The sequence below is a fragment of the Dermacentor andersoni genome, chromosome 3 (assembly GCF_023375885.2).
Source record: "Dermacentor andersoni chromosome 3, qqDerAnde1_hic_scaffold, whole genome shotgun sequence".
Lineage (NCBI taxonomy): Eukaryota > Metazoa > Arthropoda > Arachnida > Ixodida > Ixodidae > Dermacentor > Dermacentor andersoni.
Window position 1 is genome coordinate 121,257,943 of NC_092816.1, and position 16,371 is coordinate 121,274,313.

General features: G+C 44.2%; 1 protein-coding gene across 3 annotated transcripts in view; it reads left to right on the top strand.

Annotated features, from left to right (window-relative positions):
- The window catches only part of LOC126538797 (uncharacterized), a 64,175-nt gene that overhangs the window by 34,501 nt on the left and 13,303 nt on the right, over positions 1 to 16,371 (top strand). For 2 of the 3 annotated variants that reach the window (XM_050185521.3, XM_050185526.3), the window contains 7 exons: positions 2,259 to 2,393; positions 3,590 to 3,650; positions 4,502 to 4,729; positions 8,222 to 8,325; positions 9,297 to 9,397; positions 12,039 to 12,349; positions 13,708 to 13,863. In XM_050185521.3, the coding sequence (XP_050041478.1) occupies positions 2,259 to 2,393; positions 3,590 to 3,650; positions 4,502 to 4,729; positions 8,222 to 8,325; positions 9,297 to 9,397; positions 12,039 to 12,349; positions 13,708 to 13,863 (1,096 nt within the window). The remainder of the gene's footprint in view (positions 1 to 2,258; positions 2,394 to 3,589; positions 3,651 to 4,501; positions 4,730 to 8,221; positions 8,326 to 9,296; positions 9,398 to 12,038; positions 12,350 to 13,707; positions 13,864 to 16,371) is intronic. The other variant, XM_050185538.3, reaches the window with a different exon arrangement.

The window sequence follows — 16,371 nt, forward strand, 5'->3', positions numbered from 1 at the left end:
GCAGGACAAGCTGTAGTGAACCTGTTCAACAATCGATAAGGTTGCATTGGGCTGATAGAAAGTCCATGCCAAGGATGAGTTCATGGGAGCACTGGTCAAGCATTGCGAGTAACAGCTGTGAAGCAGGCGACGATTCTTATATGTGCTGGGCACATCCCAAGAACAGGAAGCTCTCCACCATCACCAAACCAGAGTAGTGGTAAAGCGAGGACCTTCTTAAGGTGACAACAAAGCTCTCAGTGCATCATCGATATGTGGGGCCCCAAGCCAACGAGGCCAATGAAAACACTCTTTCCATCTTACCATCAATTAGGTTACGTCTAATCAGCACAGTTGTCAAAAGATTTTGTGACCATGTTATTAATGCACCATCACCTCTGAGAGCTGCATCATATAATTGTCCGAAGGCACGCATCCAATCAGTGACGGCAGGTGGCAGAATTGGGGTAAGCTAGATAATGGGCGACGAGACAGCAGTGAACAGGACTGGTGTGGGTGGCTCGCAATGAGATTGAAAACTACTGGGATTGCTCTCTGGGCAATGGTTATGAGCGTAGGGCACGTGAGAAAGTTAAGACCACTGACCAATGCCTTTGTGGTTATCTTTTGCTTTGTGGAGGTTGTAGATGCAATCTTGTCGAGCATAGCTTGCTCATGTGCTCCTATCTTGTCCACTTCCTCTTCAGTTACGACAGCCGTGTTCAATTCTTACGTGAGTGTAACCGGCGTGTGAATATGCGTGATCCGGCAGAGCAATTGAGGTGTTGACGTTCAGCAGTATGACTTCAGCGGCGAGCTGCCGGGTATCCCTGCTGACCGCGACGACAGAATCGCTTTTGGGACTTTATTGCATCTTGCACGTTTCCGCCTGTAATGATTCACGGAACGAAACTTTGTCGGACGCTTCAGCATATCCAGCATCGCAGTCGCGAGACTAAGACAAAATGGCGGCTGTTTTCGTTGTTTGAGCGCTCGTGGTCCTTGGAGGCAGTCATCACTCGCCATCTTGGTCACACGCTCAAACTGGCCAATAGTCATTCATATTTTTAAAAAAGACACGGACAAGGGAGGACACAGGACAAGGACAGGACACAGGTTTTTTTGGCGTTGTTATAAATATGAATGATCCGTACCAACTAGCTCGCACCCAAACCCTTCTGGCCAATAATAGCATGCATGGCAAATTTCTTTTACTGTTTTTTTCAAGACTGCAGCGTTGGCAGTGTTGCTGACGATGCATAAAGAAAGCCAGAAACATGAGTTTTCGTATGATACCAAAGTGGCAGTGGCAGAGCATGTAGTTATTGAGTTATGCGCGGCAAAAATTGGGCACGATCACCAATTTAAGGGGCAACGCTTGCGGATTCGCATCTTTAGGTCATGATAACGAAAGAACTACGCAGTATTTTGCAAGCAAATTTCGGAGATAGGTGTGGAAACGAGTCAGGAACATGGAAATTAAAAATTGATAATTCGAAGTTTGGGCCGATTTTCGGCCCCAAAGACCCGGGTCTCCCCTTAAGTCTACTTCATTTACCGTGTTGAAGCAAGATATTTGGATGCACCTGGTCATGTTGCCAATTATTCTTTTGATAAGACGAACAAATATTCATGGTTCCTTCGAGTTTGTTTTAAAGGGGGTCTACTGTAGTTTCACTTTCGTGAGATTTCGCGTGAATTAGCTCTTGAACGCAATGGCTTATGAGTAACAGCATGTCTGGCATTGTGCCAAGCTCGTTATTTTCGTACAGGGTTCAGAACACTGTCTATTGTACACTTCAATGCGTCTGGTGCCGAGTATCTCCAAAATTGATCACCTGAAAATATCGCCCCTGGATGATGGTGTCAACCGGGACGCAGTTCTTGCTGGTTATCAGATAAAGTGCACCTGCTATTCTTTATACCGTGTCCCACTTTGTCAGGCTTCGCCACACAGCCGTCTCATTTACAACAAAAGGCCAGCATGCTGCCCTAGCATGCACAACAGACAAGACTTCATAGATATTTGTGTGTGTGAAGCAGATTCTTTTTTTTTTCTTTTTTTTTTGTCTTTCAGCCAACAGTTTTGCCAAACAAAGCGCGCAAATTCTATTTGCAAACATGCAATTTCATCTTCATGGTTCTCAAACTGAACCCTTGCCATCCCATGTAGATAAAATAAATAAAATTTGCCAACATGATTGTAGGATTTCGTCGATTGTTCTTACTTGCATGTTCATACTGTACCACCAACCAATCATCCATGTCGACATCGTCAGTCCGCCCGTTTTTACCTGGAACTCATGGATGTGCACAGAAAACTGCCGATGTCACTACCGCCAAGGAGGGAACCACCTCTACCATCTCAGTGTGAAAGGACACGTGGCAGCCACTGCGGAGCTCCATTACATCGAGTTGGTACCTGAGACCTCTGTCAAAGTGAAAAGTAGGCGAAAATAAGGGAAAATGAATTAACAAAATATATATAGGGAGAAGCTGCAGCGAAGCTGCCAGACCATCAACAGTGCAAGCGCTTTTTCAGTCGTCCTCTTCGTCTTGCTGGGCACCTTCTTTAATGCACAGAAATGACTTTAATAATAATAATAATAATAATAATAATAATAATAATAATAATAATAATAATAATAATAATAATAATAATAATAATTGATGGGATCTTATTTCCCGAAGCTACAGCTTGGCCTTGAGGGAGGCTGTAGCGAAGGGCTATAGATTAGCTTTGGCCACCTGAGGTTAGTCCGGAGTCTTCTACTGTGCTTTGTTGCTTCGGATGTGTAAACCCATCATTCATTCACTCACTCAATTGTTGCAATCAATCACTGAACTTGCAATGTCATATGACTTCAAGAAGGTTAATGTAAGAATCGACAGGGTCGTTGGTAACCAGAAAGAGGCAGCAGCATTTGCATGCTGTTGGAAATGCTGTTCTCTCTAGTACATTGTAGTGAAACATTGCAGCATGCCTGCCATTTCCTGAATTTTCTGTAAGCTTCATGAATTTGGACTCGTTTTACAATTTTTATGATGGTTGCATCAAGTTTCATGAATAAATTCTGTTCGCAAAGAGCTTTGGTTTCTGAACCTTCTGTCGTAAGGCTGGTGGTGCAAGGATGCCAGAGGGTTACTTGCTTCGAGCAAATTTATGGAGACGTTCCTGAAGCAGGTGAAATTGGCAACAGCAAATTTGTGAAAGTGTAGCTGCTATCCAGAAACCATGTTTTGTTTGTCAGTGTCTGCTGTTCCAAGTATGCTGTGACTTGTTTGCTCCTTCTAAAGCGAAACCATGATTAGCAAAGTGCATATGTATCTCGCAAAAGCTATCTCACAAATTGCTTCTGTCTGCTTGATTTTTACTAATCCTAATGTTCACATGTTGGCAGGTATGCTGTAGTCACATCAAGGAGTGCAGTTCAGAACTGTCAAATTGAGGATGAGTGCTGCACTCCTTGAATAAGCTAAACATTTGCTGCCACGTCACTGTCCTTATTTTTTCTTTTCTTAACCTTAACAGCTCATCCTTTTAACGTTGTTGTGAAATAAACGTGTAGTTTGCAATTTTTCTGAAACATTCTTTTTCGCCTTTCTTTAGAGGCTGGCTGCTGAAATGGCAAAGAACGAGGCAAGCTCCTACACTTCGGAGAATGCCGCTGGTGAGCTATTCGCGCACTTATTTAAAGCAGGACCCATTGATTCTGGTACAAAAATAAAAGGTTATTGCAGTGGAGAAAGAAAAAGGTCATTGTGTGCTTTAACCAGGTTTGGTACTACAGTTTTCCAGGTTACACTTTTCTCATTGGCAATAAAAACAGTTGCATGTTTCCAGGAGGTGATGTCATAGCTGTTGGTGTAATGCTAAAAACGGCAGCAGTAAACAGAAAAATGCTCTTTATGAAAGGGGGAGGTCGGGGGTTCATGATCAGAGACAGCTGTTTGTCACAAACACCATGGCTGCCTCGCTCTAGGTGGGTGCTTAATTTAAACAATTCTGCAGCAAGAGAGGAACCATCGACAGTCGTCATTCCCGGAGGTTACTCGTGGCCGAGTATCGAACGAACATAGTATCGGGGCAGACTCTCTAACAATATTTAGCACAACTAGCACTAAAAATCTTGGCATCTATGTCCTTCAGTGAACCTGAATCTGCGCTTAGGCACTGTTCCAGTTATGTTGTTGCTTGTAGACAATGTTTCTAGTGCTACTTGTGGAAATCTTGCAAAGGTTAATGCATCCCTGCTTAGCTTTGGTGACCCGTCAAGAAATGACACAGCTGATGTCAGTGCTATTTGTAAGATTAGAATGCAAGCCTCTAGCAGGGCACTGTTATGTCATTTCTGAGTGAAAATTCTGCAATGACTGCATCCTCATTAAGCTGTTTTAATGGAATTTCTAAGGTGTGGCTTATGGGCAAAAAAAAAGAAAAGGGATAAATGGATGTGTTTATGGCAGCTTTTGCATTGTCGGGATGTTTGTTGCATCCTTCGTCATGTTTTCCCGTGAGCAGAACAACCGGGCAGCACAGCTGAGTGTGCCGGTCCAAGTCGGACCGCAGAGCCAGATTCACCCCAGTCGGACCTCCCCCCTGTGAGCCCCCAGCGACAGCAGGGCATCTCCCTTGGTGCCACGGCTGCTAGTAATAGCAGTGGCAGCCTGGAGCAGCAGATTGCAGCCAACCTGGCTGCATCAGTGGACACACTTACTGCAGAACTTTTGCGCTCCGGTCCACAGAAAGGTTAGTTCGGGTACTTGGTGCAGCATTGTTAAACAGGCTTTGCAGTCTTTTTGTTTTTTAGAAGTTTATTGACATAGGTCATCACCATGATCATCAAGCTATTTATGTCCACTTCATGATGAAGGCGTCTCCCAGCAATCTCCATTTATCACTTCCTTGTGCCGACTTACCCCATACTGTGGCTGCAAATTAACCGAATTCTCTTGCCATCCTCGACTGCGCCTCCCTTCTCCTGGCACCCTTTCTGTAATTCTAATAGAGCACTGGTTATCTGCCCTATGCATTACATATCCTGCCCAGCTCCATTTTTCCCTCTTAATCTCTGCTAGAATATTTGCTACCCTCATTTGCTCTCTAATCCACACTGCTGTCTTCCTATCTCTTAATGTTATGCCTATTATTTTGTGTTTCATTGCTTGTTGTGCACTCCTTAACTTCTTCTCAGGCTTCTTGGATAACCTCCAGCTTTCTATCCCATGTGCTGATACCCATGGAATGCAGTGACATACACTTTTATTTCCAAGGATAGTGGTGAGCTGCCGCTCATAACTTGGCATATGGGGGCACCTGCCATATGCTCTCCAATCCATTTTTAAGCGAAGCTTGTATTGCCTCGCTCGCGTCGGCGTCACTGTTGGTGTTGCCATGTGAAAAAACCCAAGCCATGCAAAAATTAATATTGCTTGTCAGGCTGCGGATTCAAACCACTGACCTCCGGGTTGTGAGACCACCAGGCTAACCGATTCAGCCACTGTTGGTTTGTCATACGAGCCCTTTAAAGCTGGGTTTTATCTGCATGAAGAAGTAGACGCAGCGCAAGGCGTGAGCCAATCACAGGCGTCCCCTCTCTCTGGAAGAGGGAAAGGGTGTGATCGCGGTCCCACCGTTTCTTGCCAGTTCAGGCACGGCAGTCAGATGGGGAGGCCGCGTCTGGTTCGTTCTGCCGAGGAGCAGGCTGCATTGAAGGAACGGCAGTGGGAACGGGCTGTGCGGGAATGGGCTGCACGTCGTGTGTTCAGCCGAAGAACAGGCACCATTTGATGAACCTCGCTGGGAACTCGCTCGAGAAACGGCTCATCGTCGACTTGCTGACCTCGCCGTAAAGGAGCGCAAAGCCGAGGTGTTACGACATTGAAGAGCCATGGGTCTGGAGCTTCACTTGCACCCCTCTTCACACTAGTGGCAGGGTGGTCAATTTTTTATTTTGTAGATTTCCTTCCCATGATCAGGATCCCCTGTGAGTAGTTGTCCTAGAGAAACATACTCTTGCACAGATTCTAGAAGTTGACCTTCAGTAACGAATCCTCATTTTCTTACAAATGTGCTCAAGACATAAGAATAAAGCTAATGCATTTTTTTTTTTGCATAAAGCTGCAACTGATAAACTTGCGATAGAATGTTCAGGTCTCTGTTGCACACGGTCCCACTGACGTATGTGCTTTTGCTCATTCAATCGTCACTCCAGGTGTGTGTTGATGACACTGTGCTAGCAAGGCACAGATACTAGGGCCTAAGTGTTATCCTAGGCCTTTTCAAGCACTTCACAATATCTAATGCGGCTCCTTTGCTATAATTGATGTCTTTTCAAGTGTGGCCGTCATTATATAGTGTATGTCGTTACCTAGAAACTGTGATGTTTCCAGACACTTCCATTGTGTCTGAAATTAATGCAGTCGAACCTTTATATAATGAACACAGTGATGTATCAGACCTAACAAAGTTAATCTAAAATGTTGCTTGCCAATATCAGCATGTAACGAATATATACCTATGATGAAGAATTGAATAACAAAGGTGTTTCTGTGTCAGACGCAACTTTGTTGTAACAAGGTTTGACTGTGTTTCTATACCGTCTGCCACATTTGACACAGGCTTCTTTATACTGCACTGGCTTCATTCTTGGCATCTCTGTCTTGTTGTTATCGGTGCTGTAGTCTCACTACTGAGGCACAAAAACATTGTGAAATTCCCTCGCACAAGCCTTACTGTAATACACAAATTTCCCTGCAGCCAGGTTTAAAGCGAAGTGCGGTGTAGTGGAGGTCATATCTTGGAACAAAAGTCTAACTGCCTGGGCTGGAAAGTCTACACCTGCCTTCACTTAATGCTGCTTTTATACTCTGGCTGCAGTGAAAGTTGGCGTTCTCGTGCCTATCAGGTCCCAAAAGGTCACAGTGTGGTATCAGTTTGTGTATCAACAAAGACATGCAGGGGACTCAAAAAGCGTGCACTTTTGTCACATGCAGCACACTGTAGCAGCAGGCATGAGTATCCATAACCAGCCCTTATGTGTCTTGGTGGTTGCTTTGAGAATTAGTGCTTTTACTCCTTTAATAGAACTTATTTTTGTAAAAACCACATGTGGCACATTATTATAGCAAAAATTGCTTCTTTTCAATGCTTCCCGTGCTGTTAGATTGCAAACTATCCTTTGCATCTTGCCCCTGTAAATTTTCTTTAATACACATGCACACATGCTCAAGACAACAATTACTCCGAGTTTCTGCTATTTGATTGTTTGTCATTATGCTTTAAGACATATTCATGGCTTTCCAGCACTGAAGAAACCCTGTCTAGCTGCCATTTTCTTGCCGTATTTACTCGAATCTAGGCCGGCCCCTATTCTAAGCCTACCTCCGAATGTCCAAAGCTAGAAAAAATAAAAAAGAAGTTTACCTTGAGTGTAGGCCAAACAGACAAGTGAGGACAGCATTCACAAAATGAAAGCGGCATTTATTTAATATGAGCATGCCGAGCTGACGCCACATCATTGCTGCTAGCCTCGTCGCTATAGCCCAGACCGCACGCCCACGCATGCGCAGGCAATGTGGCACGGCTCGTATGCATCAAAATGCAGCGCGCGATCTCGGTGAACAGCTCCTCTCTGTTATCACATGCTTATCTTCCTTATCGCTATCATCTCGTTGCGGCACAGGCAGAAGCGTCACCTGTTTCCCCCTCCAACGACGGACGTTTTTCTCATCGATGCTGAAGTCCCACCCCGCTTGAACGTTTGACGATGCCTGTGCGGCTAGCGCAACTTTTCATTTGAAAGCGGCACTATAGTGGCATCGCCTGTTTCGTGCCATTACGATAATGCCACGCCATGGGGCAAGCCAATACTGCCGATACGACACAGGTCAAAATGGCGACGTCGCTAGTGTACTCCAGTTGGCTAATGGCGCAGCTGATAGCGGCTGCGATACTGACTTTTCTAGACGGCGCTGGCTATGCACCATATTTATCATTTCCAAAAACGAACTGGCATGTTTATTAATATCTTCAAATCTAGGCCAACCCTAAAGTTTGGTATATGATTATATGAAAAAGAAACTATTGGCCTAGATTCGAATAAATACGGTATGTTCATGACAGAGTGAGTGACTGGTGATGCAAAATGATGCCTCGATTATTACAGCATTGCAGCCATTAATAGCTCGCTGCTGATGTTGCAAGATGTAGTCATTGCCACCGTTTCCGATCACCTTGCAGATGTGTCCTGCCGTGCCAAATCAGTGTCTACCAGGCATCGGTGGGTATCACGGGGCCTTGGAGACTCGTGTGATGCTGACTCCTCGGGAACCGAGAGCAGTGAGGTAGGTCTGGTCACGTCCTGCTTTCCTGCTTGAGGCAGCTGCTTCATGCATGCACCTTTGCCGCTGATTGTGCCCCAGCGATTAGTTCTGTTCATTGCCCCTGCTCGCATTTCGTTGGGACGGTTTTAGTGAGCAGATGTGATGACAGCAATTCATCTACCTGGACAGATGCAGCTGTGTAGTGCTGAGGTTGCAGTGCTGAGCCTTGTTGTAAACTCTGTGCAGTGACCTTCTTATCTCGGATGGGGAAAGGGGGAGAGGTACTAAAATGTTTATGAAATAAAAACAAAGGAAAGGAAAGAACAAACAACTCTATGAAATTACCTGCAGGCTGCATAAATTAATACTATTGTCATGATCCTCTTAAGGTATAGCAGTGAGCTTGTCACAGATGGCGTTTTCTTGGGCAGAGGGGTCAGAGAGTAATGATCGGGCTTTGTTGGTTAGCAAGGCGGTTGTATCACACTGCAAATGGTCCAAGACATGTTCGTAACAAGTGGGAAATTGCGGCATGCCGACAGTTGTCGACTGATTCTTCGGACAGGAATGGAGCCGCAAGAATGTCTGAACGCCGTGTTCACTTATGTAAGGCCTGCACTCCTCTTTTAGTTTTTTACAGGGTTTGGGCCTTGCACGAGGCAGGCTTGCCTCGTGTAAGCCCTCCACATTGAAGAGTACACCGTGCAGAGTCTGAAATTTGGTTGCTGCTATACATTGATTCTGTGTAACAGGCGACGGTGCCTCAGGCAAGTCTGAATAATCGAGCAGGTCCAAAAGATCAGTCAGTGACTGTACATTGAAAGACAATTAATGGTGCCAGAATCCAGAATATTAACGCCTAGGTGTCCCACCTCAATTTAAGAGCTCAGAAGTGGTATGTCACAAGATTGCGAACAACCGCTAGAGAGGTTTTCTTAAAATCCTGGCTGTCTGCCCTCATCCTCACTGACGATGTGCCCCATTACTCCCAGTGTGCCAGCGAAGGAGAAGTGGACGGCAGGGTCACCAGACTTCAGGGAGGAGCCAGTGCTGGTTCCACCTTGGATGAAAATGACATTGACGAGGAAACCATGTGAGTGGCTGCTGCATTCTTTGCTGGGACGCCTGCCTGCGTGCTTCAAAGGGGGAGAGAGGTAGAGTGGTTAAGGGGTCATTGAGGAGAAAAATTAGTGGAGCTGTATTAGTGAATGACACTTCTACAACACGAGCAAAGCCACTCTTACCATTGGAATAGGCTTGGTAAGCCAGAAAACATAAAATCAGGCAGATTGGTGATGCTCCCCCAAAGTTTCTGCACCAGCTTACCGGGACATCATGGATTTTAGCAGCCTCTCTTTGGTTCGAGTTAACTGTTTACTGGCAAAGAAAGGCTACATTACATTCTAAAAGAACCATAGACTACGCAGCAAATTTCAAAAACTTTTTGTATGTGAAAAACAGTTGAAATATGAGAAAATAGTTTGAAATCCATGTCATCACACTAACATACCCACGATAAAGATTTGGGATGAAGTTAGAGAGGTGGCGAGTCCGGCCTCCATTATTTTAGTATAACTTGAAGCAGCATGAAGAAGACAAGGACAGCAATCAAAAACAAACACAACAGGATAAGCGCTGAACTGCCAATTGCAAAATTTATTGAAGGAACAACCAGCTTTATAACATGTCAAAAAAATGCCAAGAAGTACCAAAAGGTTTGAAGGGCATACATACTGCCTACAAGTGCAGGTGTTTGTCTAGAAATTTTATCTCAAGTTTTGTTAACATCTGTACTTGTAGGCAGTACACATGCCCTTCACGCTTTTTTACCCTTCAAACTTTATTTTTATTCCTGGCAATCAATATCTTACTGCAAAACACCTTTCATGGTTTGAAATAACCAACTGTGTTTCGAGCTTCCGGGCACTGAGCTAATGTGCATACTAATGCATACATTTCCATATACAAACATACTCGTAGCTAGGGTCCCAATTCATGCCCCAGTGACTGCTCTCTCCGGGTAATGGAAGCTGATCTCGAAGGCCATACTTTTGCGAACTGCATCCAGCAAAAGCAGTTGCGGAGCTAGAGATGCATCAAACACGGTATTTTGGATATCACCTATTGAAAGTATTATTACTGTAAAACCTTGTTAATCTGAATTCAGATTCTGAAATAACACCAGGAGCAGAGGGTGGGTCCAAATTATTTTATTTTTCAAATTAATGTAGACCAAAGTAACGAGATATTGCTGTAACATTGATTTCATTGCACATTGAGGTACGATATACTCACCGCACTGCCGACCATGGCGGCACGATACCCACGAAATTCAGCTTGTGCACAGACGTTTTCCTGGATGCAGAAATATCTTGCAATTTGCTGAGCTGCATCCACCTGTCTAGTTACCTGTCCCTTGTTGACGCTGACATTCATACTTGGGTGCATTGACAGGGAAGCACTATCCTATGGTGCAGTTAGATTCTAGGAACATTATTTCATGACCACACAACAGCAAGAATTAGTATGAGGGCTATGCTGGACTATTTGCACAGCATTAGACTGGACTTACGGCTTCCACAAAACAAGTGTGCTACGTATATGTATGCATGCATTTCTCCTTCACGTCATCATCAGCAACTTCCGTCATTCTGCATATCCACTTATGTCATCATAATTTGATGCCGTCGTTCATGAACTTCAGCACTCGGCTACAGGGGCAGAATTCCGATGGGCGCAGAATGCAAAAATATTAGGGGTATGCGAATACCGAATAGTAGATTTCGAATCAAATATCGAATTGAATCAAGAAAAGAAGACGAATATCGAATCTAATATCAAATACAGTCAAACCTACTTATAACAATATTCAAGTGCCACAAAAATTCCATTGTTATAACCGATAATTGTTATAAACAAGTTGCATCAAAAAGTCAAAATAGGGGGATGGCAGAGCTGATGTGAGAAAACGGTGGGGAGGCCAGTGCCCCTCCCCACCACCTTCCTCCGCATCGCCGCTGATTGTGTTCACTCGTTTAACTGTTTCCTAGGCGCTCCAATCGCGTATAACAAGCCGCGGCTGCCGGCGTTAAAGAATGGCACTGCTATAACAACTGCAAAGAGGTGTCACGGGTGGCAAGCGATATGCGAGCATCGCCGAGGCATCACTTTGGTGGCGCCAAAAGGGGCCTTTTAAAAATTGTGAGAAGGCTGCCGCGGCAACCTGTCAGCTTGAGAAATCCAGAAGAAACGCTGAGGAGTGCTGCATGCTCAGGAGACTAATCACATTACTTAACAAGAACCTTGCTAGCTATCAGTGATTTAGGTACTTATGAATTTTACAGTATGTTTTACTTTTATTAAAGGGAAGACCAAGTTAATGTGCCAGCACTGATAATAACTCAGTTCATATAGGAAGTTCGTCTTTCAAATAGAAGCAGATGCTTTCTTTCCCCGTGAATTTGAAATAGCGAACTTGTCCTAAATACCGATGATGTTATCAGTTTAGTAGTGCGCCATACTGTACATGCCTAATGGGGATCTTCTATTGCCTAGAAAGTATTGCATTGCAGTTTTCTTCCATAAAATGGGATGGTTTTTCCATCTTTATGGCAGGTGGTTTCTGTGGTTTATCGTGTGCTCGTTAAGGCGAGTCTGTGCTAAAGATGAAACACACAGCATAGGCTGACCTTTCTGTCTTTTCTATAAAATAAACTCTCCCTCGCTCTTCTTAGGTCTGGTGACCGGGATGTGGAACATCAGCACGGCTCCCATCACAGCGCCAGTGGTGGAGCCAGCGGCGCCAGTGGTGGCTGCTGCCACTGGTGGAATCTGGGCGCCACGGGCAGCAGTGGGTCCACAGCCGGAGCCACGGCCGACCCCAGCCGGGAGGGCTGCTCCTCGGTGGCTGCCGCATCCCGTGAGGAAGATGACGAGTCGGTGCTGCTGCGCCTGCTCGAGCTGCAGGATCGTCGGGGTGTGGCGGCAGCGGCGACACCACTGCACCAGTGTCGTTCGGGCTGGAGCCGCAAGGGAGCCTCTAAGGGTGAGCGGGTGCTGTTGGAAAAAATTAAAGAAGAGGGGGGTGGGGGGGGTGAGAATTGAAGGGTCTGGTGTTTAGTCTCGTAACCATCATGTAGAGCTTGCAAATACTGAAACCAAAAGGAGCACTCTATGGGTATGCCGAGAATGGGCATTTTCGACAAGAGAGAGCATGTTCTTTCGACGCATCCTCTGTTTTTTCTCTATCGCTGCTAATGCTGCAGCCATTGGAGCCGGGCACGTGCTTGCTGAACAATCAAGTTTGAGTGATCTGGCGTGGGTTAATTTCGGGTTAGATGTAATGAAAGTCTTGGCCTGCAGAAATGTATGACGGCTGCGACCTTCGGCTGGGATTGAAATAACCAAGAAGTCAAGTTAACCTGAGTCGAAAAAATGAAAGTGTGCTGGACGTGCATATGTGAGTGTTTATGTGGAAGGCAGGCATTATTGACTTCAACAATAGCCCTGCAAGAGAGGCATTGCCCTCGGCTTCAATAAGGGAGAACACAGGAGGCCAAAAAATGGGTGGAGTACCTATTCCAGGTTGTGATCGGAAATAAGTTTTCATGAATGACGTAGGGTAAGTGATGTGGAAAGGCAAAATTGTTTGTTAAAATGAGAAAAACAACAGTATGAATCAACAATCACTAATTGAAGAGCACAATAGAAAAAGAGAAAAGATATCTAAATTCAGTAGGGCAGTCAGACTCAATCAGGGATTCCAGGGTGGCTGAGCAAACATTCCTGTGGCTGAATCGCACTGAATCTCGGCTAAGTTCAGGCAATGTCTTTTAAGACGTAGTTCCAAGATCCTTTTTCTTGCAACAATGAAGCGGCGACAAGATATAAAGAATTTTTCAATTCTTTTTTCATCATTACAAAAACAGCACGAAAGGGAGGTCACCAAACCTGCCCTGTGTAAGTAAAAGTGCAGGGAGGGAATGTGGCAACTTAATTTCATGAGGGAGACCTCAAGCTTCCTGGAGTTGCAGAAACAGGTACTTAATAATCTAGAGAAGCAGCGAGTGCTGAGTCTGATAATGCTTTCATTACTGTAGCCACCCGCACATGCATCTGCCTTCGTCTGCTTCTTCCCCCATGGTGGTACCACGATTTCCAACTGCCCCGTCTTTTCAGAAACTGCTGCAGCGTTCACTATAAAGAAATAATCTAATGCTGTGAATAGTGCCAAGGTGTTTGGGTCAGATATTCAATAAGTAAATAAATAAATGAATAAACAATTAATGTGTCACAGGAGTGGAAGCGTAACACTGATGGCGTTGAAATCACATAAGGATGAGAAAGAAGCGCAACTCGCACTCGGCAGACAGGATGGTTCAGTAGCTGTGTGTGTATGTGCAGGCAAGCGGCGGTCTCGAGAGGGCTGCCGGCACTTGCTGCTGCTGTCACTTCTGTCCAAGAGCGGCCACAGCCGGTCGGCCTCCGAGCCGGGGCCTTCGTCGTGTGACAACCAGGTGGCGGCGCCGCTGGTGGAGGACAGCCCCCCTGAGAAGTCGGGTGAGCTCAAATAGTGACCTGCGGCACTCTCTTGATCGGGTGGTGTTGCACCGTATCGCGCGTACTAAAGCTCACTGCTTCTGCTACGCCATGCAAGATCTTGTGCTATACTGCCGACGAATGTATGCACTGTTCTGTGTAAAACTGTTGTACTTCAAAAAGTTGAAATTGTAATTCACAGTAAGAGAACATTTTGTGCCATTCCCCATCTTTGCTGAGCACGGCATGTTGTGATCCACTTTTCCAGCAGCCAGTTGCAGTTAAGGTGGGAAGTCAGAGTTTTGTGGAATAATTTTTGGTGCATCTTTATGTGGCATACTTAAAGCAGCCGGCCTACAGTGAACTTGGGATTCAGTCCTGATGTGGGGTGGGATTTTTTCTTTACACTCTGAGGCTTATATTCGTTACGTTCATAATTCTTTCCTTAATTTCAAGTCAGAGAATAACTCAAACAGCCATTGCTGTTAATGTGTCTGTCTGTAACCACTAGAAGTCATTTGTATTATTCCAAATGCAAATTTACCCATGTGTTGATAAAAAAATGAGTTTTACACAAATTATTAATGGCCACAAAATAAACGGTGAATGATAAAGAAACCTTAGATTAAGGCGGCATTCACTGCAGCCACTGACAGTGGTCGTGTGACCAGGTCAGTCGCAAATGGCTGCCTTAGTCAAAAACCAACCAATTTCATGAAACTGCTCACTAACCAATCTTTCACGATTCCAAAGCTGCTGAACCAATCAGTGACGCAGGAGTAGGACATCGGAATATGCTGTTGGCATTTTTACATGGCCATGGTTGTGTTAGCACACGTGAACGGTAGCAGTCACGAGCCGTTTTGCTGTGGTGACGGTCAGGATGCACTTGCTGGTGTGAACATCGACCGCCATGAGCAGTTCATCAGTTACCGTTTGCGCTCACTTGCACGACCTCGGTCCGTCGCTGATGTCAATGCTGCCTAAAAGTGACTTGAGAGACTCTTAGAATAAAACAAATCTTGTCGCTATTTTTTTTCAGAAAGCTTTAGCCAAGGTTCACTTAACAATATAGAAAGGCCTGAATTTTTCACCACCATGTCACCTGTAAATATCATCAGCTTTACAAGCAAACTTTTTTTACTTTTGTTGCTTTTTTCACCCTCCTCTAGAATCCCTAATCCCTTTCTGCACATTATGTCAGCAGTCATATAAATGCTGGCAAAAATCTCTGCTTTCCAATAAAGAGCTTTCGTCTGTTTTTCTTGAAGGGTGTGTTCATATAAGGACAGACTCAGCGGGATCCTGACTATATTTTAGTTTATATGAGGCAGGAAAATCTCTCTGTAGAAAGGAATCAACTTTCCTTTTGCAAAACATTGCACAGATTTCTTGACAAAAATTCTTATTTCACTCAAGGTGGAAGAGAGTGTTTTAACAACTTGCACATTTTACAAATTCGAAGGCCTGTCACTCCAAAATTAACTCTGTGTAAACAGCCAAAATTTCTTTGGTAAATTTACACCACTAGTACTATTGGCCCACGGGAAGTTAAATTAATGTAACCCATCGTACGTTTTTGTAAAATTGCCAAACTTTGGTTTTTGAGCAACTGCCTCTGACTCACCCTGAAATAGGGGCTTTTTGGGTCATTTTAGCTAAAGCGATGAAACTCAAGATTATTTTTGACAATTCTTTAAAAAAGTTTCTTAATGGAAAACTAAAAAAGAAGTGTGAAACTAAACCACATATTTATTTCATTCTAAATTTCCAAAAATGCCAAAATTGCAAAAATAGCAAAAGTTAGAACATTTTAGTGGCATTTTAAATAATCACCAATTTTTATGAAATTTTATAGAATACCCACTCAGGACCGGTAAATCTAGTGCTACAATAACATCTTGCATTGTTTTATTTGAAGCGAGAAAATTAAGCCTACATTAAGATCAGTGTTATGATCATCCCAACAATGTGTCTCGTTCTTATGATAAAATAAAAATCACTCATATTGAATTCTGAACCCATTCTGTTTGTTATAGTAAAGAAGAGTGACTCAGGTTGTGTCTTTTTTGCCTCTTTTTAGCCATGAAATGAGTTGAGGTTGAGTTTTCAAGGCTCCTGCATCTGTAGTCCTACTACGGTACATTGAAGTAGCGAGCACGCGGGAGTGCATACAGCCAGTTTTTCAAGACTAGTAGGGAGAACCTATTTCTGGCATTAATCTCTAAATGCATTTGCTATTTGAAATGTGACCCTTGTATGTGAACGGTGCACCAGCCTGGTGGGAAAGCGTGATGACTCCACTGCAGGTGATGAGCCAGCTGGGTATGTTGAGATGAGGACACTCGCAAAATGGATCCCGAATATTTTTCATTTTCAATTAAATTTTTATATAAGAAAAAAAAAAAATCTTCATTTTCTTTCACACCCGTGGGCCAACAGTACTAATCGTGTAGATTTACAGAAAAAAATATTGGCGGGAGACAGTGTGGTAATTTTAGTGACAGGCCTTCAAATTTGTAAAATCTG